Here is a 26279-nt window from a genome sequence, read left to right as displayed (position 1 = left end):
AGCATTTATGAGCCACCTGAACGGCTCTTTGGGGGATTGCCGGAGTCGGAGCTTTGGGCATCCTCCCGGCCAACTGCAAACTTTAGGCGAACCATAATTTCGCCCGGAGAAAAAGTTTTCGAGTTTCGAGTGGTGGACAAATATTTTAATTGAAGCGCTGCGAAAATGAATAGAACATAGATTTCATCTAGAGTTTGCGAGACAGTTTTGATTGTCAAGTGGTATTTTAGAAATTAGTAATACATATGTAAAAATTGGCTTCTTAAAAGCTAAGTGTGTGACACTTGATGAAAAACACGCTAAATGCGGTAACAAATAAATTTCTGATATTGGTGAGATACATTCCTTTTTGAGCATATGAATACATATGTGCGTTACAAAAATATTAAAACAACGCAGTTTTTAGAAAAGTGGTCAATTTATTGGTGCAAAAAACTAAGTTCTCTCAAAAAACTAAGGACAATTTAACAGAATTTCGCTTAAGAACTATAGCTAAGAGAAAAATAGAAGAATGAACAAAGAAATATTTATAAAAAGAGAAGGCAGCAGCTCATTATTGCATCACGATGACTGGCACATGTGTGGGTGGAAATTACTGAGAGTACACTACAGAGGAAAAATTAAACAAAAATAGGAGTCAAGGTACAACATAAAAAAAACGAGGGTGGGAAATTTATGGGATGGATAGAGTGAAAGGGAGTTGCATCTTCTACTTCGCAGAGTCTTCTTCCTCGGGATTTTCGCCACCGGCAAATATATAGTTATCGCGACCCGCGATTCCCGTACCGCCAGCATCGCCCAGCCAGGGATACACATTAGGGCATTCCCGACAGGTCTCCATATAGCGCGTATCCGTCAGATTCTGTTCGGGAATCTTGAAGGGCAGCGCACACGTCTGCCAGATATTGCAGGGCTTGGGGGCCACAGACACGCTCTTGTCGCACTTCCACGACTCTATTTGGCTGACGTCGCGCAGCTCCTTGGGGTCGGTCACGTACTGGAGCATCTGGGTAACGGTCAGGATGTAGACGTCAGGTCTGAGAATTCAGAACATAAACGGTGGTTATAAGAGGGTCAAGTTGGTCATTTCAATTTAAGGACTGTGAAGATTAACTACTGGATAATGTTGAGCTTTCTGTTTAAAAGGTTTCCTTTTACTTATCAGTAATAAATTACCTTGGAAAATATTTGTTTATTTATAGATGTAGTATTAATGAAAAATATTCGAATGAAACAAGAAACGCTTTTTACACATGTTTTTGCTACGACAGTAATGATGTTGGGCCGCATTGGGCGTGGCAAAAAGGGCGGTGCTGAGGACCTAAGCAAGTTGACGCAAAAGGAAACTTTATGGAATTCTTTTGCGCTGCTCGACAGAGGGGTACGCATTTTCAGGCATCTCATGCAAACAGTACGTTCCGCCCTCCGTTCTCGGTTCAACATTTCGCCATTATCCATTTCCCGTTTCCTGTTTCCCACTTTCCCTCCTTTTCACTTGCCCAGTTTTCCATTTCCCGTGAAGCCTAAGCTTCAGCTCCAGATCCAGATCCAGCTTCAGGTTCAGTTTGATCCAGGTCCGGACGGCAACGCAATGTTGAAAGTCATTCACACTAATTAAAAACTTCGTACAATTGTGCGAGAAATAGTTTCGCAGCAGCTGCTCCTCTTTCAGTTTCACCGTTTCCTCTTCACCCATCGCCCGGTCAGATCTTTATAATTTTAACTTCTCTCTCTCTCTCAGTTTGCCGTAAACTAATGCATGAGGTGTGAAATAGGTGAAAGGAAATGGTGGACGGATGGACCGAGACATGTGCCGCCGTTTTGGCGAAAATAAAGTTGAAATTTCTTTAGGTTTGAAAACGGCAAGACTAAAAAGTTTTAGCTCGGTTACCGCCCTGAAATTCTCTTGACGATGGTTTCCATTAAAATGCTTGCACTCGAACGATAGTTCAGCTACTGAAACATTTTCTCTGGCGATAAAAAATCTTTCTAATTTGGTACACGCTTGCAAGCTGCAATAGAACCTACTAGTTTTTAATTAGTGCGTGCTCGTAATGCTATTTTTATAACCAAAAAATGCGGATTTATATGATATATGATATATGATGATGTATGACGTATGATGTATGATGTACATATGATGTCGTTATCGCATTGGTATTCCTAACAACAAGTGCTACGATCTGTTCTCGGATCATATGCTTGTCAGTGCTGTCCCGCATCATTCGCCTCAACTCAAACACGTATACAACATTTAATTCCACTTGGTTCCTCAGTTGAGATTTTTACTGCTGAATTGGAAAGGAGAATTAATCTAAACTTGGACTTAAATAGCGCTGAAGATATTGAGGGAGCAATCTCAATATTCACGAGCAAAGTAAGAATATTAATAAGAATTTGTCTCTCAAAAGAAGAGTAAGAAGGGAATACGCTAGAATTGGTGATGCGCCTGTCAACTCAATATATAAAAGGTTATCGAACAGACTTCAAAAAGTTCTCAAAACGTTCAGGTAGGCTAAAATTGACGTACACTTGGATAATGTTAGTCCGGATTAACATCAAACATCCATTTAAAATCCATTTATAAATCAATTATATAGAAAATTGATAAAATTTTACAAGACTGATCAAATCATGACAAAATATCACAACATTTTTCAAAAGTATGGGCGTGAGAGATTTAGGCAGCTTGTGGGCGTTAGAGTGGGTGTGGCACCAGGAACAAACAAACTTGAGCTGCGTCTATGTCTCTGGAAACTATATGCCAAATCTTAACTCTCTAGCTTCCATTGTTCCTATTTTGGCGTTCATGCGGACGGACAGACGGACATGGCTCGGCTATTGATCCTGATCAAGAATATATATAGTTTATATATTCAGAAACTCTTCCTTCTGCCTTTTACATACTTTTCAAAGAATCTAGTATACCCTTTTACTCTACGAGTATATAATTATACCGCCATCATTTGGTGGATTTTCATAGAAACATTGCCTACTATTAGGCATTTAAAAAATTATTTTTCTTTTCTCCACTGGTGCTGATAATTTATCCCTTAAGCTTGCTTGGCAGTTAAAGAAAACCAAATTGTTATTCCCTTGCAGGAAATTTGTGAAGCCATTGGCAAAGCTAATCAAATCTTTTAAGACGGAAAAACACAAGGGCTTGTTTGGAAAAAAAAAACCGTTTTTTTTAAGATAGCCATCATGTCCCTTCTCCACGAAAACAAAGACGACTGATAACATGGCTAACACACACAAGCACTCGCGAGCAAGATACACACAAGCTCATCTTACATCCCACGACTGATGTCGATGACGAAGTGCGATTCTATCAGCATACCTTCATTAAACAAGGTTACCGTCTCTTTCTGCTCGAACGGCGGGACTAACCGTCTCTCTCTATTGACGGCAAGCCGTCTTTGCCTTCTTGGGCTCACCAGTGTTGTTTTTGCTCGTTTTAACTTTGTTTTTAGTTAGCCACGACCCTTAATACCGCGTTCCTGTTTTGGCCCTTTGTGTTCTTGCCCGCCGTCCACGTTCTCCTTTCTCTTCATGTATCCCTTTTCATTGGCCTGCGCCTGCACTGATATTTTTGAAATGAAACTTTAACAAAATTAAACTTTTCTCATTAAAACGTGCGATTTTTTCCCTTCTTATCCTTATCCAAGCTACTGCTCGTGTTCTGCTGATGATTTTTTTAAACGCTGACCACAGCGCGTCGGCATTGTGGGTTGGCCAAAAGAACGACGGAATGGGAGAAAGTGGGAGAACGCTGGGTCGGAGATTCCGTTGATAGTTGTGCATATGGTTGAGTGACTGCCAGCAGGATTGGCGATATGCACAGGGGAAAATTCTCAAGCACAACACTTATTACCTACCAAAGCGCCTGAAAGTATGCAGCAATGTATGCCGAGTCGTTTTTCATTATTTCATTATAAATATATTGTAGTAATGTAATTGTATATTAGTCAGAAGTATATCCCGTTTTCTTCAGTGCACTCTCCGCACAGGAGTGTTGTTTGTAAAGGACTAGTGGGGGCTCGTGAGGCCCTGCTCAACCTGTCGACGGACAGGCAACATGTGTCGACGCTTCTACAAGCAATTTCTATAGCAATTGCCAATTTTGCTACTGCTACTGCTTTCTGCCTCTGCCTTTTCCGGCCCACTTTCTCCCTGCTTTCTCCCGCTTCTCTTTATTCCGTCTTCCGGCTCTCATCTCGCTCATCTCTCTTGGTTTTTTTTAATTGAATATAAAACTTGCCAGCGGCAATCGGCAGGAAACGCCAGCTGCCCATGTGTGTTTGTCTGTGCGAGTGTGAAAATAGAAGTAGATGCTATGAGGGACGGAGCCTGTTCCAAAGTTGGCTTTCAATTATGAAAACACCAACAACAAAAATATACTATGTATAAGGCCAAAAACGGAAAAAGCTGAAAAAATATATTTATGAAAAAATGAACGCAGTGTGCGCATATAACAGACACAGAAACCCCTAACGAGGTAAAAAAAACACAGAAAAAAACAAATCTAGAAAGAATATCTCTGAAAAGATATACAAAATCATAAATATAAAGTTTTGAAATCCAAAAAAGGCGGAGTTGCCTTACATTTTAACTAATTAAAAGCTATATGACCGATTAAATGTATAATAAAGTATTCATTTTCAAGGGTGGTCGAGCGTAGGTGTATTGTTATCGTAGTTAAGGTACTACAAACACCCTACGTATTGTTTTTTCACTATCAATTTTAATGTAAATACGTCTCCAGATAAAGAAGAAGCATTAGTTTTTATATTAGGAAGCACTCAATTAAAACTAAGAGAGAAAGCTCGACTATCAGTGACACATCTAATGGAAGTGGAGGAAATATGGTAATATTTAAAAATAAACTTTTCACGCTGATACGGACAGATAAGTTCACGGAAAAACATGCCTAGATCGTTGCCAAATGCTCTGAGTTCATAGGGATGTTTGCAGACATAGATCTAGGTAGTCATTTTAATGGTATTGATTTTGGTGTAGTATGTTTATAGCGATTAAAACATTATCCATATTATCCGAAATCATAGGGTTTTTTGGTATGTTCTCTCTAATATCCCTAGATATAAAGTGTAACACTCACAGTTCGAGGGCCCAGTCAAGGAACTTGTGGAGGCCGTTCTCCAGCGGCTTGGTCTGGAACCAGTTAGTGTGGAAGGGCATCATGTATGGAGCCTTGTTTTGCTCGTAGTAGCGCGAAAAGTCCTCCTGCAGCCACTGAAAGACCTCCTCCTCGTCTAGGTTGTGCAAGACACACTGGTCGAGATAGGGGCAGTGACCGCCCTCAAATCCCTCCACGTAGTGTGTGTTCAGGGGAACCTCCCAAACGCCGGGGAAAGTGCGCGACGGACAAGTGCCGCTCTTGCACTCGTGTGAGATCTTGTAATCGAGGGTGTACGGCCACACTGGCACGGGTACCGGTGGAACGGTGATCGAGCTGTCGTAGATGTACCCAAAGTCCTCCAGCACCTGGTAGTGAAAAGTAGACAATTTGGCCATTTATAAAACACTTTGGTTTAAAGAGGTAAAATATGTTATTATAGAAGAATGAAAACGACAGCCTCAATATGTATTTGTCAGAATCTCCTCCATCTGCACCTATTTTTCTTAAACGTTCAAGAAGTGTGACACCGCTGTCAAATTGAAAAACACTTTTTATTTGAACGGAATCTGACTTTCAATGAGAACAAGATCCCAAACCTTTCGTACGAAGAGATTTGTAACGTTGGTAATTTTTTGAAGTTAATGGTGCTATCGTCACTTTTATCTCACCACAATGCACTGTGCCCCAGAATTCGTTTTTTTTTTTGGCATAAAGTCTAAATTTTTATGTCAATATATCGTCCTTTAGCAATCATTTTCTAAAAGAAAATTGATCATATAAATAAAAAACAAACAAAATTGACCGAAAGCGTCACTAAAGCTTTTTATGGGCTATTAGAGGTGCAGTGTTAAACAGCTGATTGAGAGAAGGCAATTCCTTCCAAATTATTTGCTTACTTTTGCACGTGGTACGTTGTTAATACGCATCCATAAATTATAGTAAAATATAAAAAATAAAAGCCATGGTATGTTGTTTTTAACGTATGTAGTTAATATAAGTGTTTTCGCCTGTTTTTGTCTTGTGTAACATCCCCACATTTATTATATTTAAAAAAAGCAAATAAAATTTCGTTGAAAATGTTTGATTTTTCTTCGTTTTATTGTTCGTTTTGCCAATTTCAACCTCACCATCCTCTGTCAACCTCTCCTGTTTTAATTTTAAAAGTTTAGCAAAATAAGTTGTACAATATAATGACCAGAATCCGCTCTTACATGATATATTATTAGTAATCCAAATTGAATACAATTTGGGAAAAATTACACAACAAATTCGGAGGAGCATGGATTCCGAGATATAGAACTTCTGCCGCATATCAGCGTTTACTTTCTTCCTCCGAAGCTAAAACGTTTTAAAAAATCATAGATTTACAACTTTACGGTATTGCAAGTTCGTCAGTCTGTTTCATTAAATTGGGACATAACTTTCTATTATTGTTTGTTTTGTCGCAAGGGTCCCACGGGTCGCCTTTTGAAAAAAGTGTATGTCACAGAAAAGATTGTTCTTAAATTGATTAATTGTAATAAAATATGTTTTTTTGCCTACGGAAAAGTAAATTAAAGTTTATAGGAGTTATTTTAAAAAATAAATAATCCTGTTTGTCCGTACAAGAATTAATGAATTACCCAAGCAACAGATGACGAACATATCAGCGTTGTCCCATCGCCTCCCACAGACAAAATCCATGGGTGCGATACAATACAGCATCGATGGGCGGTCATTGCGCTCACACTCTTTCATATGGGCCCATTATCTGCATAAAGAGATTTGCCATGGATATGATTTTAAATGCGTGAATGTGCCAACGACTCTGATCGAGATTTGTGAGGTGGGATGGGGAGCTTGAATGGATGGATGTCGTATAATGGAGCACTTGAACCGATGTGTACGTTCATGTATTGTGACATTGATGTCATGTCATGTCAACCAGAAATTTTCGTCGGAGTCAAAGTGTGTGTGTTCGTTGGGTTGAGGTTACGGTTAGGTTGCCATTGCCTTATTGCGTTTCACCAAACTCAATTTCAATTTAAAGCCAATACCACGTCAATTTAAATGAAAGAGCTATCACATAGTGGGCTGTTGTACAATAAAAACAATGCATAACCTAATAAATATAGTAAACCCAATATAATCTAATATACTAGTAAAGTTATATATTATACCAAATTTGTTGAAATACATTTACTGTAACAGGTAAAGGAAGCGACCCAATAAAGTGTATATTTTCTTAAGCAGGATCATGTGAGTCATCTTCTACACACTTCCGTCTGCCTGTCCGTAGTAAAGTAAAGAACCCATGTGGGATCATATGATGGATAAATATTCCAAATAATAAATTTCAAAATCTTTCGCAACCGGACGACTATATCATATAACTGTCATATTGTTCCGAAACATTAATTGACTATTCGTCTGGTAATCCTGATCCACTAGACACTTGACTGGGGTAGGAAACGCGTACTTCTACCTTTAACGAGCAAAAGTCACGTAGCTGTGTTTACTTTTCGATAGACGGGTATACAAATTTTTACAAGCAGTTCCAACAATTACGGTCATGTTCTGTTTGTACTTAAGTAAGTTACCATAATTACTTACCATATTTTGGTAAATATAGGACTGCGTAAAATCTAAATTGTTGTCTTCACACTTTTATAAAGTACAAATCTAAGTTTAAATTCAGATTGCTTTCCGTTTGCTTCCGAACGAATTGGGTACGTTTTCCCACTCCGTTTCGCGGAGTTGACAGAAATTGCAGTCTTAAATGGATCACTTTTCGATTTTCGATTCCGTTTGGGATCTCTGCAGCTCCACCCCGGTTCCATACCCTCTGGTTGTGATTTCAAGAAATCGTACTCGACAATTGCATGTCAATTGATGTCCCTATTGTTTGCATTTCTTTTGTGCAGGGCGCAACACCCACCTGCCACTCCTTGCAATAACAACTGCAACTCACCTTATATTGGGTGTTGCGGCCAGGCTTGAGGAACGGAGCTCGCATGCCGACCACATCGTTGACGGACACATTGGCGAAGTGTCGCAGGATTTCACGCATGCCAATCATCTCGCCCACCCACTCCTCGTAGCCCTTGTCCTGCAGTCCTTGCTGCTGCGAGATGCTCTCCGTTCCGATTTCGTGTCCATAGTATCCCAGGTGCTGGATTTGCTGGTAGTTGCTGAAATTGGGGGAAATCGGCAGTCAGTAAGGTAAATTAATTGGCCATAATATTGGGCTGTAATCAGAGAACTTTTGCTGTGTTTTCTGTGAGCAATTCTTTGTTTATAAACAATAATGCATGGTAAATATCCTGAAATTTGTAAAAGAAATAAGATGAATAAATTTATGAAAGAACGCAAGAGGGAACGCTTTAGTCGGGTTCTTCGACTCTTGACCATCGAAGCGAGTGCTATAATGCCAACATGGACAAAGACTGATTTAAAATATATTGTACTTTTTATTAAATCGCGATTTTCTCTTAAATAAAACAATAACAAGCTGCTAATAACTCTAGAAGATAGAAAAATGTTCATTTAATTTTTTACGTTCTTAACTCAGGAATAACCAGTTCGAGTGGTTCTTTTATTCCACTACTAGCAAATCATTTTCACACTCGATGGTTAAACACAAAGAACAGCACCCTAACACATATCAGGAAAAGTGAAAATTCGAAACTAACTGACGAACATGAACACTGAATCTCTCAAACTCCCGGTTTTTGCCAATTAGAAGAATTTCCCAACGGCAAAACTAAAATGCAATGGGAAAGTAAAGAGCATTTTTGTGGAGTGGGAGGATGTTTAAAAAATAAATAGAACTCAGGAGGTGTCGGAAAACAGCCTTCGAATCGAAAATGCCCTACCAAAACATGTGTATTTGTACAGAGAAGAAAATTAGCATTTGATTTATTACCACTTCAATGTAAGCTGAGATTACAAATCCAAAACCACCAAATAGGTGGTCGGTGCAGGGGATATTCTTAATTTATTTGTTTAAAAAGGCTTGCAAACCACACGGAAAATGTTTAGTCCCAAAGGTATGTAGCACCCATTGCAAACTTACTAAAATATATGACTAGAATTTATTTCTCCAAAGGGTGCCAAACATGGGTTCCAAAAGGGGGATTGGCGAAGCAAAGCTTGAGGATGCAGCCAACAAATAATACATAGTTGTCGGTGGTGCTTGCAAAGCACAAATAGTTACGAGCAGCAGAAAGCGATGGCCAAAAAAATAATATAAACAAAATGGAAATAAAATTATGAATGCAACTGTTTTTTCATTGTTTTTTATTTCTGTGAGCTCTACGTTTTGCATCTGTTAACTCGTTTCATGCACCAACTGCAACAATAAGCAAGAATTTTGCATGAATGTACGTATATATTTATTAAACATTTCACTTGCAGTGCCTCTTCTCGCCATGCATGTGTGTCTGCAAATATTTTGCAATGAAATTACGCCCTAAAGTCAAACTTTTGGCCCAAACAGCCCGGACAAACCCCTTCTGCCCATTGAGAGGCGAAAACCAGAAGTAACAAGAGAGAATGCTATAGTCGAGTTCCCCGACTATCAGATACCCTCAGCTACTCAGCTAGTGTGAATGCGAAAGAGAAGTTTCATCAATTTTCTGGGATATCGATAGATATTGGGAAATAAATTGAGAAAAAAAATTTAAATTGTTCAAAAGTGTGGTCGTGACCGTTTTGGCGGCTTTAGGGCGTTAAAGTGGGCGTGGAAACTTTATTTTTTTCAAATCGATAGAAATGTACAAGACTAATATAAGACAGACGGACAGATGGACAGACAGACAGACGGACATGTCCAGATCGACTCGGCTATTGATCCTGATCAAGAATATATATACTTTATTGGTCGGAAACGCTTCCTTCAGCATGTTATATACTTTTCAACGAATTTAGTATACCATTTTACTCTACGAGTAACGGATATAAAAATCATAATGAATGCGAAGTATTTTTGTTGTTGCCTGCACACTAAGAGAAAATGCAATTTTATAATATTAAATGTATATTAAGTGATATGAATTGCGGTTAAATAGTTGATGCTCCTATTTCCATCTCAATTGTAATATATTCCTCAATTATTGTTGTAATCAAAATGGTTATTAAATAAAAATAGCGCAAATTTATTGTTCTAATGCATTTTTTAACAAAACATGGCTATGTCCTTGTTCAGTCAGCATATTTTGCCCCATGTACTGCTGACGCACTTGATGCACCGTAGGCGTTGCAGTCACCCGCATTGCAATGGGCGACCTGCATCTACACCTCCATTATTTCACCCACCTACCGCCTTTGCCATCCTTACAATAGCGCACGGGCACAAAACTATCTGACATCGTCAAAAAGTTCATGCAAAAATGTGAAAAGTTGTTGAAAAGCCTGGGCCCCAGGATGTATGAGTGTGTGAGTATATATGTGTGCGTTTCTGCATCCTATGGTGCGTATGTGTGGGGTAGATTTATTGCATGACATTTCAATTGTTAGACAAACAGCTGGACGAAGAACAAGAAGCATGCGGAGGGGTGGCAACACTTGAAGCCAAGGCCAAATGAGAAAAACTGAAAAAATATGTGAAAAGCCGAGCTCAGAGAAGAAAACGAAACCTGAAGAAGGCCAACAATTTAAACAAACAGTGTTGCCAAGAATGCGACACAAACAGGGTTGGTTTGACAGCCACTGCTCAAAATATTGGTTCAGCGGGGATGTTTTGTCAGTTTTGGATCAAAGCCTCCTATTAATTATTTTTCAGCTCCATGGTATAATTAGACAAAAAACAATAAAACAAAAAATAGAAGAATACCACCAATAGGTTGCTTAATGTTTTCAAGTGTGTCCAAATCGTCACTGCGCGCCGTATAAAACACTTGACAGCTTAAAAAAAAGTTTGTTAAATTAACCCGATAGATTTATTTGTTGTGATAGTCAAATGACTAAAAATCTGGTTGCGGGCATCGCTTGGTAACCTTTTCATTTCCAAAATTACCCTTCAGCCCTTCTTGAAACTGCCCCCAATTGCTCCACAGGACGACATGTGAGACGTGGTTACAACTAGGGAGCCGAAGGCCATGAGGAGGTGGAGGTGACAAATGTCAGCAGCAATTAACAGAGCCACCGAAGCAGAGCAAAAATAGTCAAATGACTCCACAAAGAAAAACTGACAAACAAGGCTGAGTGGCTGGGCTGGACTCTGGGTGGTCCCTTAAAGTGGACCAAGTCTGTGGTGGAAGTGCGTCACACTCATTTGATGAATTTTCTTTTGGCCTTGTCGCTAGTGGGCGAAGACGAAGTGCAGCCATTGTGTATGCCATCCACCCACGCGGAAAGATCCTCGAGAATCACCCTAAAACCCACACCCAGCTTCCACAAACGGTTTTTGCCCAAACCCGTTTATAAAATCCCAACGCCTTTTAAATTTTCCAGCTACCACAAACTGAATTTTCCCGAGCCCCCATCTCTGTGCTTGAATTTGTGTTTGCTAACAAGTTCAATTTGCATTTAAAAAGGCAGAAACACTTGTAATTTGAACTATTAGAAATTGTAAGATTACACGTAGACACACTTGTGTGGAAGGGCGGCAATAATGTCTTAGGTAAAACCAAATATAGGAAAAGAGAAACGCGTTTTTTTAAATTAAATTGAGGGTTTTGACAGATCGATTAGAATTAAAATAAATAATGTAAAGGAGGGAGGACTTTTGTGGATTTATTGCTTTGTAATAAATGAAGCAATGTAATGAGGAAGGAGCAAAAGCTATTGCAAAGTTAAGAAAAAACTCTACAAATTTTTAACTCAGAAGTAAATAATGTATCTTTTATAATTTATATTTTTATTTTCCTCTTATATCTGAAAGGTAGGAAACTTATTCCCAATACTATTTAACCCATCCTCGGTTCTGAATCCAGTACACACGCACACGTATTTTTCTTCAATTTGGGCTCGTCTCAAAGTCGAGCAATTTCTTTTAATGTGCTTTTAAAAGCCAAATCTACAAGTTCTCTTGGCCATGGCTTTTTTGTCTAGAGCCATTTTTTCAAAGCAATGAGATTTCTGTTGTTTTTCCTACCCCCAGCACCAAAAACTAACTTCATTTGCATGGCGAACATATTGTGCATGTGTGGGGGAGTATCTGTGTGTGTGCAATAAGTGTGTGGTGCCTGTGTGTGTGACACTTCCATGGCTAACGAGCTTGCCTGACTTTGGTAAAGGCATAAGAACAATAAGATCCCCCTCCCCTTCCGCCATTATTTCAATAAAGCTCTTCGACAGCGTTCTACACACTCATAAAGAAAATTGCCAAAAAAAAAGAGAAAGCAAAAACAGACAAGAGCTAAAGAGAAAAACTAAGAAATAGAAAGCAGAATGCAAAATGCAGAAAGGGAAAATAGAAGCGACTTTGTTCACATGGAAAAATTATGGCTGCCTTGCTGAATTCCCTATCTCTTGTGTCTTTTGCTTTTCCGTGATCATCGTTACTATCAACACCAGTTTAGCAATAAAAGTTGGAGAACTAGGGTGAAATCCCCGGAAAATGGGTACGGATAGTGGGTGGCTTTAGTTATTACAAGAGCGAACTAATAAAAACAGACAGCCAAATACAGAGGGCAAATGCAGAATAACACTCCGGCGTATAAACATATAAGAAATTTGTGGAAAGGAATAATATAGGGACATATCTTTGAATATTAATCAATCCAAAAATTTCTATAAAACAAAATGACTCAAGCGAACCTTTCAAATCTAACCATAGCTATGCATATTTGAATAAAGTTAAGTATGTACAACGCTTTAGAGGGAATTAACTTTGATTAATATCCAAAATAGGCCTATTACGTAACAAAAATTGGACTAAATTAATTTGAAAAAATGTAATTTGTCCATAGTATACAAATGTTGGTAGAGAATCTAACGAAGTACTACTGTACGATGGCGGCAAAAAACGAAAAATCAGCAGACTGGAGTGGGGTCTAGTGCACATTTTCCACACACATGTTCATTATCAACAGAGACTATGACACGGAAAAAGAGAATTAACCGATAAAATAGGTAAGCCGCACATAGTCAAGATTTATATTTGGGCTTAGGCTTACAAAGCTTTTATTTAAGCGACTTAAAATCATAACGTTGTTCAATTCATTAAAGAAACAATATGGCTTGTAAAAAGATTTTTACAACCAATTCATTTGTTTCTTCTTGAGCTAAGGGTTCAACTACACGATAATTTTTATTGAATTCCTAACACTCCAGTCATAATGTCATCTAGCTTTCCGCCCAAGATCTGGCCCGAGAGTTAATGTACCCCAACAGATTTGGAGTTTGCAAAGGATACGGCCAGACGCACACACGTGCACATGTGTGCGGATGTACAGCTGAACCAAAACAAACATGCTCGCACGGCTAGGCACCTGTAAGAGCTGTTAAAGTGTCATTGGGTTGTTGTCATAGTCATTGTCAACGTTGTCGTTATCTTTATTTCACATCAACGACATAGTCATCATCATTGCCGTTCATTGGAATCTCTTAGGATGCAGTCTTTGCCAGAGTCCGAGAGGATTTGCCCATCTGGCTGGTTTCTGGCCATATCTTAATTTTTTGGCCCTTTTGGAAATAAGTTTATATCCTTTTTAAAGGATAAAAAATAAATTAAAAAAGTCGTTGTGCCTATGTACCATAAAGGGGATTCATGTATTTATTCAAAACTAGAGAGAATGCTATGATGGACTTCGCCTTCTATGAGATACCCGTTACTCAGCTAGTTTAAATGCGAAATTTAGAAATTGGCAAGACATACAATAAAACGAAGAAAAATCAAAACATTATTCAAAAGTGTGGGCGTGGCAGTTTTGGGTGGCTTGTGGGCGTTAGAGTTAATGTGGCAACATGAGTCATTGTCTCTAGAATCTATATGCATAATCTCAACCTTCTAGCTTTTATAGTTCCTGAGATCTCGACGTTCATACGGACAGGGCCAGATTGACTCGACCCTGAGAGAAGTTTCAAAAAATGGGGATATGAAAACGTAATGAGCAAAAATAAATAACATCCATTTCGAATAGGGAATACACTTTGTGATCATGGCCTCATTTGTAGGGCCTGCGCCCAAATTTTGTAACATAAACTGGACATCCCTGAGTCCGAGAGCAGAGTCTGCGAACCAGGACCCTTTCAGTATTCATTTCCTTTCCCGTAGCCGTTCCCGGAGTTGGTTTAAGTCTTATCATCATTGTCGACAACAGCAAAGCTGGCAACAAACAACAATGCCGGCAATAACAAGAACAACAACGGCAGGGCCTTCATCAACAATTTGCAATAAGAAAAACAAGAAAAGCGACCACACCTACACAGACACAGACGCACACATGCACATGTCACACACAGACGCAGAGGCAAACTCACACACACATGTTCCGAAACCATTAGCCAGCGAACAGCATCTACATATTAACGTTACGGATATTTCCCTACCAAATTGCAAACACGGAGAGCGAACATTCGTTGCACAGCTCAGTGATCTAAACCAATTGCCAGGACCAAAGAACCGGGGTCTAAAGAGAGCGGTGGATGGGAAAAAGGAAGGAAGGAAGGATGGGAGCGTGGATGCCCACTTCACTGAACTTGCCGGAAATCCCCGAAACGCATCGATTTCAAGCGGCAGGGTATTGATATGCTTGGTGTGAGGCAAATACGATTAGTTGGCGCTCTCAGAATTGATTTTAATTTGTATTAAATAAAGCCATCCTAAGTAGTTATCAAAATGCCAAATGCCATACTCTGTTTTCGATAATATATGGGAATCCACATATTCCGTTCTTGAAACTTTCTCTCTGTCAGTCAAGTTGCATTTACTGATGCTCTTCAATGACCCAGTGCCAATTGGGAGGCACCGGCTTAACCCTTTCAGCAATTGCAAGAAAGCATTAACTAGGCCAGAGGACTAAACGGTGTCGCGAACAGTTGAAGCAAGTTTAAGTGAAATTTGCATACATGCAAGTTATTTACTCACCCACCGCCCCCATCAAACTTCCCCTGGGTTCCGTTCTCCGCTGCCTTTTTGATGGAAACTTAAAACTTGCAAACCTCGCCAGACAGCTGCTCAAAAGTTGTTCAGGTCATTTAGAAAGTTTAAAGCTAAGGATGTTGGCTCGCTGTCGTTTCCCGTGTTGTTGTCGGCTCACAGTAATTCCGCTTATGTTTTTGTTGCTCTTGTTGTTGTGGCATCAAGGGCAGGGCCACGTCAACATTAGCATCAACATCAGGCATAACCGCGACTTTGCGCCCGCCGGTAGGCATATGAAATTTCCCAAGCAGCTGGACGAAGTCGAGGTACAAGTTGGTGAGCTTAAAGAGCCCAGAGTTTGGCACAGTGGGCTGAATTACAATGGCTTATAGCTCGGAGCAGTGTTCTTAGACAATGTGAGCTCCGAAAACGGGAAGTTCATAAACATCTTATTTAAATACTAGTAATGAATGTAAATTAGCCCACATTATTAAGAAGAGACAATAGCAATAGGCGTAGCCAGCAAATAACGTTTTAAACTTAATGAAAGTCATACATCTTTTTCTTTCAAAACCACAAAAACATAGATTTGAATAATAACGACAATAAGGTAAATTGCATTTAATATTAGTGTCCCACTTTGCCTTATCAGCGCTCGCAGCCACAATATGGTCACTGTTGAGGGTGGGGCTCAAAGTAGGCGTGGCAGCACGGTTAGCCGTTGGATGAACGCAGCCGCTCGATGTTATTAACATTAAGCTGCTGAAACGGGACCGGAATGAAAATGAGAGCGAACTTATGCCGCAAGTATGCGTATGGTAGGCCAGGACATCAAAGTTGCCTAGCCATCACAAAGGGGCCAGCTTGCTTTCGGGTCGATTCTACAACGAATGGCCAAGGTGTTGATTACGCGTGTCAAAGTTCACCTTTCGTAATTGCCAACGGCTCTCAGCAGCATGTGCGTGTGTGCGGTTGGTGAGGTCAAACGATGGCAAACAATTGATGAAATGCAATATCAAAGAGCACATCGACTCGGTAGCAAAGGCAATTATTTGCCATGCAGGACATGAATACCACAAATCAGCAAAAGCTTATGTCTTAAATGCATGGCTTAGGCAATAATGTAATATCTTAAACAGCATTTTTGATGTATGCTACACTTTGCTGATTCATTCATTTCTAGTGTGTCTACTACAGCAAGCACCCCTATTATTTGCAACCGCTATGTTTTTCTCACAGTGCATTCCGGAGATGCGAGTGTGCGAATGGGTAACTTGAATCTGGCACAATATCTTGGCCGAGTCGGGCTTGCGGCTGAAACTAGTGTTTTATTGATTCCATTATAAATGCCACTTAATCGATATGTGGCAGCAGGCAATCGGGATTAGGCACATGACAGCATTAAATATGCAGCAAGGAAACGAGTTTGATTGAGTGCCATCCACATAGCCGTTAATGGATTTCATTTCGATGCCAATGAATCCAATAGTTAATGGAATGTTCAGTCCAATACGCAAACACTAGTTTTAAACATAAAACAACAAAGAATAAAATGAATAAAACCGCTTATGCCTTGGCAAATTTTACTTGGCTTTTAATTGGATTACAATTAGCCTTCGTTTTTCTCACTTCATTAAAAAAATGTGTGGAGCATAAAAAACTTTTTCCATCCGAGACGAATTTCAGTGTTACCAAAACCAAATGATTAAATTTTTATGATTTCATTTGCTTAGACGCAAGGCAACTCAATGTGCCAATCTCTTCTTCTAGTGTCCTTCTGGAACGCTGAGTAGCGTTTTAACTCCATCTAATAGCCACGCCCTTCGTGTGCCAACACTTGACTGCTTTTCTCGCGCTTCGCTGTCAGTTTTCTCTTGCAAGTCTTCGTTCGGTTGATGTGGTAAGATGAGAGGGAAAACGATTTAAAATAAATAATTACATAGTTAAACCAGCTGCTGCTGCAAGTTGGCTGGGCGGCTGCCAGGTGGCCACGCCCACTTTGCCACAATAAAAGTTTATCCCTCAGCTAGGACTGAACATAACGCGGACTCGATTTCAATCTTCTGGTTTCTGCGGGGAGAGCCTTGCTCATGTTTATTCAGTGGGTTTTCACACACCCCGCCGTTCTTTCAACCCAAAAAAAAAACAAGAGAGAATGCTATAGTCGAGTTCCTCGACTATCTGATACCCGTTACTCAGCTAGTGTGAATGCGAACGCGAAATTTCATAATTTTTCTGCGATATCGATATATATATATTGGGAAATGGAATGAAAAAAATTTTAAAATTGTCCCAAAGCGTGGTTGTAACCGGTTCGGCGGCTTTAGGGCGTAGGAGTGGGCGTGGCAAAATGTTTTCTAGCAAATCGATAGAAATTTACAAGAGTAATAAAATTATAAAAAAATATCGAGATATGTAAAAAATAGGGGCGTTGCAGTTTTGGATGGTTTTAGGGCGTTCGAGTATGAGTAGCAATAAGATTTTTGGCAAATCGATAGAAATAAAAAAACTAATAAAATTATGAACAAATTTCAAAAAATTTTTAAAAAGTGGCAAGAAGGGTCAACAAACTTGCGCTGCGTCTTTATATCTAAAATCTGTATGTTGAATCCGTCTAGCTTTTATAGTTCCTGAGATCTCGACGTTCATACGGACAGACGGACAGGGTAAGGCTGGACTTGGCTATTGATCCTGATCAAGAATATATATACTTTATATAGTCGGAAACGCTTCCTTTTGCCTGTTACATACTATTCAACGAATCTAGCTTTGTTCTCTACAAGTAACGGGTATAATTACAGCCAGTCCTGTATAAAGCATAACTTATATATTAATATGAATGTAATATTAAAAAAAAATTTTATATAAAAATCTGTGATTTCCTATTATAAGCTATTATACACTCAGTGTGCTTTAATTAGGATTGGCATTTTGCTGAACTAATTTCTAATGTTGCAGGTGGTATACCATATATGCTGCAGATTTGGAATGCTAGTGTAGTGTTAACAAGTTAAATTAATACGTAAATGTTTGAAAATTAGATTTTGGATCAAGTCGCTTTTGTTTAGTTGGCCTTAGTCTGGCCTTTGAACCACCCCATCCGTTTTTTTCCCCATTTCTCACCACCTTCACTTTCTCCTCCTCCTTCTTCTTCTTCTCACCCAACTTTCACCGTTTTCTTTGTGATTTCAATGCGAGTGTGTGTGTGTGTGTTAGTGTGAGTGTGTTCAGTGAGGTGTTGACTAGTTTTCGGCTTGTTAGTTAGTTAAAAGTTTTTGCGTGCAATTAAAATGCTGCGCAAAAAGTTTCCTTCAACATTGTTCTTAATTTTTTTTTTTTTTTTGGTTTTTGCAGTTTCCTAAAGCCAAATACAAATGAACGAACAACTATTGTCTCAGCCCCATGTGTGTGTGCGTCTGCGTTAGCCTGCAGTCGGAAAAGTGTGCAAAGTCCTGTGGCAATTGTCTGATTGTTTTCTTAGCCGCAGCAGAAGGAGCAGCATTCGATGGCAAGAAAGTTCTTTATCAGTGACATTTTGGCGTATAAATAGCAAACACTGAGCAGTGAGTACCTCCAAAAACTATCGAAACTCCCCTGCAAAACGATAACCAGGCCGCTAGCCGTTTCCAGTTAGCACTGGCTGCACTGAGAGAAACGGTGCGTTGTTCCCTCGTTGTTCTGTGTGGGCTTGAAATACTTAATATTTTTATGCGGTACCAATATAAGTAATTCGTGTTACTTGCACATAATTAAATACGTATACTTAATCTTGTTACTTTTCTTGCTCTGCATTTCTAGTTACCAGTTAGCAGTTAACAGTTCCCAGTTGCCGTGGCGAACGTGCTGGCAATGTCAATTGAAATGGATATTCTAAGCAGCTGGGCCACAAGCCCAGACCCAAGAACCGAATCTGGAGTCCTGAACACTACGTCTGGTTTCTCTGTGTGATGTCGAGAAATTAGGAGTGAGTCACAGTGCCCAAGGAGTAAATACTTATAGTGCTGCAAAAGGCAATTTAAGTAAATAGAAAGAATGCAAACAGAATATTGGGATTGCCTCTGGCAATAAATATTGTACATTTCGACCGGGTTTGTCGTTGGGCTCACCTCCACTACTATTTAAATTCTTTAGCTTGCGTATCACTTTCTACGACAACCCGCGTATTGAGGAGGAGCACCAGAACAGTGTGCGAAGGCGACTGCCCACTATTACTACTACTATTACTACTGCTGCTGGGGCTGTCCGATTTTAGCGAGTGATACAAAAATGTAACAAAGAATTTTTAGAAAAATCAGGTTAATAGTGCTGAATAGGGTATTTGCAGAATTTGTATACGGAAAGAAAAAGAAAATATGACGTTCGTATTTCTCGTTAGTATATGATACTCTAGCAATTCGATTGTCGAGTGCTCTCTTGTAATTATAACCATTACTCGTAGATTGAAGGGAAATACTAGAATCGTTAAAAAATTCGTAACAGGCAGAAGGAAGCGTTTCCAACCATATAAAGTGAATATATATTCTTAATCAGGATCCATAGCCGATCAATAGCCGAGATCTAGCCATGTCCGTCTGTCCGTATGAACGGCGAGATCTCAGGAACTATACAAGCTAGAAGGTTAGGATTAAGCATACAGATTCTCGAGACATAGACGCAACGTAAGTTTGTTGACCACGACCACTCTAACGCCCACAAACAACACAAAACTGCCAAAACTGTCACTTTCATAAATGAGTTGACATTTTTTCACATAGTTCACAATTTCTGCAAATTTCTATCGATTTGCAAAAACAATTTTTGCCACGCCCACACTTTTGAGAAATGCGTTGAACTTTTTTTTTTACATTTTTATTAGTCTTGTAAATTTCTATCGATTTGCAAAATAAAATAATTTTTGCCACACCCAATATTCCCCAATATATATCGATATCCCAGACAAATTATGAAATTTCTAGTTGGCATTCACACTATTATTATTCTTATTATTATTATTATTAATATAATTATTATTATTTTTATTATTACTATTATTTTTATTATTATTATTATTATTATTATTATTTATAAGGACACATAATAAACACAGATTCTATGAATATTTATCAAATATATTATTTTCTGCTAAGTTGTTATATTATTAATATTTGTATACTAATGTTCCTTCGATGGAAAATAATTATAATTAGAATTCTCTAAAAGCGCTTTCACTCGCCAAATAATATTCATAATATAATATTAATAATATTCATAATACCGGTGATGATAGTACACATTTACAATCATTTGTACAATTATTATAAACTTCATTTAAATGTTGCATTTAAAGAAATGAAAATTCGCACTTTGCTCTTTAATTTGCAGACATAAGATTCGACATTCGAGTGTCACTTCTCCGCCGCTGCACTCTCGGCGGAATTAAATCAATTGCTGACCGCAAAACCGCACGCAAAAAAACTGCGGAAAATATGATTCATGTGTGAGTCTGGCGATAGGCGAAAGGAAAAAAATGAATGAGGAGAGAGGAAAAAGGCAAAGGAACCGCACAGCCCGATGTTTCCCTGCCGAAAAACTCGATTCCTGGGAGAACTGACAAAACTAATTGCCTCGGCGGCCGTAAACAAAAAAGGAATATTCACTGCATACTTTGCGGCAGGCAGCGATGCGAATTGAAAATAAAAATCTTAACAAAATAAGCTAAAAGCTGAAGAGTTGCCGAGCGCATTAAATCATTTCCGCACTGCCGAGCAGGCAGATTCTTTTGGCTTGTTCTTGTGTGGAAAGTCGCAAGTTGCAGGCAGTTGCAGTTTACCACTATTTATGGTTTGGAGCTGGGGAAAAAGATGAAAAGTGTGTCTCCGTTTTCCATTTCCCTCGCTGGCAGAAAAATGTTTCGCCGAAAAAAGAGAAGTATCCTGATTATATACTATACGGATATGTACTCCCACACACAAACTCACTCGTCCGATTAGCGCACTGTGTGCATGTGTGCGTGCATGTGTAACATATTCAGGCAATTACTGCCATTCAGCGCATTTCAATTCAACTCCAAAACTGCCTTCCCCGGCGGCCTTCCCCCGGGAACCTCCCCCTCCCCCACACCAAACTGTGTTGTGGCAAAGTAGAAAAAAGCTTTTAAACTTCACTCAAGATTTTTGCTGTTCACGCTCGACTCGCAAATTTTTTGACTGTCGCTACTCACTTAGTTTTCCCTTTTTCCACCAATCACCAAAATTCGGCACTATGGCAACGAGAATGCGATTTCTGCTATTAAGATAATCAAAATGCTGGGTTCTAAGTGTCCAGATTTTGAACCAATTTGCTGACTTTAGGCCAAAAATAGTTGATCCCATTCCAGTTGGGTGAATTTTAAGTAACAGAATCTTATAATAATATAATAATAATGTTGTATAATTTCAGTATGCAACATTGTGTAGATTTCTTGGCTTCTAGAGGCAATTATTTTATTTTCAATAAGAATGGAGCACATAATGTCTTTATTTCGTTAAAAAAAAATTATCTAGAGAATTTGTGCTGCACTTTTCCATTGATTTCCTCCACCGTTCAACATTCTCATAATTTTTTGGCAAGCATGCTGACTGCCTTTGCTGCTGGTTCTTCTAGAATACTAGCATATATCCTGCAGCTTCTGCTGCTGGATTTATCTACGACAGCCACCTAATATATATGTATGTGTGTGTGCTTGGTAGCACAATAATAGTTTTACTAACCGAGCAACTTTTATTTAGTATAAGATAGCCCAAAAAAATGTACACTTCCGTTTCGATTTTTCGAAATTATTAGTACACATGTTTTTATGTCTCTTTTCGCTGCTAAACCCTTGGCCCAAGCTGTACACTCGTACTTGCGTAACTGCTGCCTTTCCTCCATCATTTTCTGTCACTTAATTTTGTTGTTGGGCTTTTACTTTGTTGCCTGTGTGATTGTGCGAGTGTGTGTGTGTGTTTGTGTATGTGTGTACTGCCGTTTTTATAAGTCTGTCAAAATGTAGTTCATATATTTTGGCGAAAATTCATTTTGCAGTTGACATAACTTTGTCAGCCCCAATTTATCAACAACAATTAGTAGAGCAGAGCGGACCCCACTGACTTGACTGACAAGTGTGTGTGGGTGTGTGCCATATGTGTGTGGTTGTACCGGGCACAAGGTTGGGTGGTTGGGTGGTTGACGGGCGGGTTGGGGATTGGTGGGCATGGCAAGTATGTGACAAGTATTTTGAACAAAAACTTTGTCTGCAAAACAGAGCCTCTCGCTCGACTCACTTGACTTTCTGGCCCCTAGAACTTTGAAAACAGCTCGAGAAGACGCATTCGGCTGCTTCCTGCATAGCCGGCGTATGCGTAATATTGTAATGCCAAAATAATGTGCATTTGGAAAATTGCTGTCACCCCAGTGAAACGAGAATGAGAACGAGAACAGCAAAAACAACGGCAACGGCAACAGAAAAGCAAAAGCAACAGCACACATCAATTGTCAAGTGTCAGCTCAGCCAGCTGGCTTATTAAACTACAATTTGCCATCTAAGCTCACAACTTACCTGTACTCGTGTGACATGAAGAAGGTGCCCCGAATCAGACAGCCGTTGGGATTCTTGCGCTTGCCGTCGAATATCTTCTGGTAGTGTTGGTAGTTGTTCAAATTCACAGCGCCATCGAAGGTCAGCATAATAATTTGGGGGATCTGCGAATAAAAATAGTCGTTTCAGTTGAAGTTCATTTCATCAAGTTTATTCATTTATGAAGTTTATTTTTATGAAATATGAGAAATAAGTATAGAAGTGCCACACTCGCGGGAATCTAGATTTTAGGTATACTGGCAACCGGGCTTTTCAAATGGCCAACTGATATTAGCTGAAACCTTTTATCGATTCTGTTCTGCGAGAAGAATACGGCTAATACTACCAATTCCATGCCTTTCGGACCAGGTACGGGACTGAATCTTCGACCCGAAGGTAAACCCCTTAATTATGCGATTTGACTCTTCCTTTGTCTCAAAATAAATATAAGCACTTGCAGCCACAGGGGCGGGTGATGAGGGGCAAAAACTTGTATGAGTGGGTGGGCGATTGTGAGGAGAATTGTCGACCTCAAAATCAGCCGGGCATACGATGGCATTGGAAGCCGCAGCAGCAGCTCTAATTGAAGGTTTTGCATTTTGCGTTTGTTTTTCCTGTCTGCGTTGCGCCCGGTTGCGCAACCCAAGCCAAATTCAACCCAATGCACACACTACACCCCACCCCACCCAACCGGCACCCAACTTCCCAAACACCCCGAACCATCCTGCAAGCCCAGCCACCCAATCCCCCCACTATGTCCCACTTTCGGCTTTGGCACAACTTGGAGCTTGAGCATTAAACATAATTAGTGGGCATGTGGGCAACCGGCGGAGAGAGGGCAACTAGCAACTAGAAACTAGCAACTTGCCACTTGCAACCGGCAACTGGCAACCAATTCACGAATCCAAATTAATTTCAAATAATGCTCGACTATCAATAACACCCAGACGCAACATCCACACAGCAAATTCCATTACAAAATTGCCACCCAAAAATTTGGCCACCGAAATCGGAATCAACCAAAGCCAAAACCAAAACCAAGCCCGAACGAAAACCCTGCAATTGTAGATTTCGGTGTTCTTGTTGCACTTGCAACACTTTGAGTGCAATTCCATAATCAAAGACCGGCGAGTGCAGTCCGAAAAGAAAGAGTGAGGGAATTTCCTCTCGAGGAAGTAATAATAGTGCTAAAAAGGTGACGCCCCACAAAAACAGGGAACAGCAGGGAACTTCATTTTGAACACTTGAGATAGAACACCATGAGTTTTTTCTGTTATAAAACTTTTGTAAATGTTAAATCAAGTCCGACAGTGTAAAAAATATACTACCAAATTCGTTTTTATTCACCTTGAATTTAAGTAGGTTCCAAACAAAAATTTAAAGTCTGCGGTGTGAGCAATTTACTCCCAAGGAATCTTCGGCATCGTTTGGGGAGCATGGAAAGGGAATAAAATGGTTTCTGCAGCAAAATCGAAAATGCATTTCGCATTTGGTACGAGATTTGGCCATAAAGGCGGTTGGCACGGCAGCTCGAACGCACTTAGCGCTCATTGTAGGACACAAAGAGGATTATTGTACAAATTCAATATTAATGCGGTCGATGGAGAAGATGACTATGAGTATGACTGCGCCATGATAGCCATGATGGCGATGATGATACTCCTAACACCTAACCGATCTGAGCCGGCTAAATTATGCAGGGTCGTAAAACACTCGGTGGTCAGTTTAAGTGCGGCTCAGATGACAAGTCGGCATTGAATTGAAATTGAAATTCGCGCTTCGATTTGACAGCTCTTAAAATTCCTCCATCAGGCCCTCCGCACTTTTCCATTATCCTTCGAAGTCGTCTTATTGCCGTTCGCTTGGTCGCCGGCTTATTGAAAGGCATATTTCAAAGGCGCGTTTCCGCAAAATGAGAGCAAATGAACTGCAAAACTTTTCCCCTTCCCGCTGAATTATGAAGTAAAAATATTATTGCAAATATAATGAATGTGAGGCGCGGATGGAGAGCGAGGAAGGAGCTTAAGAAAATCATAAATTTCAGCCTCGGACCAAGTTTTCGTCGGCAAGGTGAGGGAAAGTAAGCGGTCCATTGTGGGCAGATTGAACTTTATGCGATTGCCATATTGCTGAATCGCCGATTACCTGGCGTCTTAGTCCCAATTGCATTTCATACCGTCGAATTTGTGGCCGAGAAATTGGCGTGACTTTTGGCAGAAGGAATGCTGCCGAGTATTCAGGAACTGTGAAGGTAAAGTGTCTTGAGTCCTTTTCTGTAACTGTAATTTAAATTTACACAAAAAAGTATCCATATTCCCCAGTCACTGAAATGACTAGTGCTGTATTTTTCGGAAATGATTCTTAAAGCTCGGAATAGTGGAGCTACGTGGCTTGGACAAATAGAAGGCGAAAGATCTGGAATTTTTTCCTTTGCTCTTCTGTGTGCGTTGATAATTTTTGCCTAATGCGACTCAAGTTTGCACTTTAGTCTTTCAGCAAATATGGCAGCTGGATGGCGGAGCAGGGCAAGAGGGTGGGATAACCTACCCGGAGGTTGTGAAAACGCAAGGATATTAGCGGGGAGGGGGTGGACAAAGCGGGCCAGCAACTTCCTCAGTCGTCGAGGATTGCCAAGTGCTTGGTGGAGATCGGGGGACCTGGCAAATTTGCATAGCTCAGTTGCTCAATCGCAGCGACAAGTGTGCGGCTCATTGATTGCACCATCCATTCGCCATTCGCCTTTCGCCATTATACACTCACTAATCACCACTTATCCAGCCATCGGGGAATCCACCACAAACTTTTTGTTGACACTGTGCCATCTTTTCATTTCATTTTCCCAAATCAAATTCGATCCGCATTTAAATTGAGCAAGAGCGGTTTACTTAACGCGATGCCTTAGTCCCATTCTAAGCGAGTTACCTTGATTTATGGCAGAGTGTAATGGATTTGACCCCTATAAATCTCCACTCCTTATTTCAATTATAGAAGAAATGTAAATGAAAGGCTAAACAATATATTTTGTTAGCGACAACTTATAATGAATAGTTCCTTGTGTAGGTATAATATATTGAATAGATTTCATGGGTATTTGGAATTTGTGTTCTTAATTTTTTCGACCAGTTTTCCGAATCTCGTAGTCCGTTGCGCGTTAAATGAAGCGCTGCGACTTTTATAAGCAAGGAAAAGACCCGAAAGGGTGAAGTAAGTGATTTGGGAAATAGAAAGAACGACAATAAAGAGGCTCCACCGTTGGATACGAGAAGCCATGGTCGACGCCATGGCCCACACGGCGTATGCGTGATGTGCGAACCCAAATCAAAGGAACTTTTTGGCATGCACAAATTAACCGCTTGTTTGCGGTTAATTGAGATGATATTAATTATAATTATGCCCGCGCACTCACAAACGACTCGCACACACAGGCACACATTGATAAAGATTCAGTTAGCAAATGGAATTATTTTGGGGCTGTGTACTGCGAACACATGTAAGCGCTAATAACACTTAAATAGGCACCGACAAACACACGCACACAAGCACACACTCACACACTAGCA

General features: G+C 39.8%; 1 protein-coding gene across 1 annotated transcript in view; it reads right to left on the bottom strand.

Moving 5' to 3' along the window:
* Nucleotides 1-399: 399 nt before the first annotated feature.
* LOC117147785 overlaps nucleotides 400-26279 on the bottom strand; it is a 44416-nt gene continuing 18536 nt past the window's right edge. Inside the window, exons 5-8 of the mRNA XM_033314828.1 lie at nucleotides 22702-22844; nucleotides 8091-8310; nucleotides 5120-5505; nucleotides 400-1037 (exon numbers count right to left, since the gene is read on the bottom strand). Coding sequence (XP_033170719.1) covers nucleotides 710-1037; nucleotides 5120-5505; nucleotides 8091-8310; nucleotides 22702-22844 — 1077 coding nt within the window. The 3' untranslated portion in view covers nucleotides 400-709. The remainder of the gene's footprint in view (nucleotides 1038-5119; nucleotides 5506-8090; nucleotides 8311-22701; nucleotides 22845-26279) is intronic.

This window comes from Drosophila mauritiana, chromosome X (genome assembly GCF_004382145.1).
Source record: "Drosophila mauritiana strain mau12 chromosome X, ASM438214v1, whole genome shotgun sequence".
In the NCBI taxonomy this organism is placed as follows: Eukaryota; Metazoa; Arthropoda; class Insecta; order Diptera; family Drosophilidae; genus Drosophila; species Drosophila mauritiana.
Note: the sequence above shows the minus strand (reverse complement) of the source record. Positions and strands in the feature narration are given on the sequence as shown.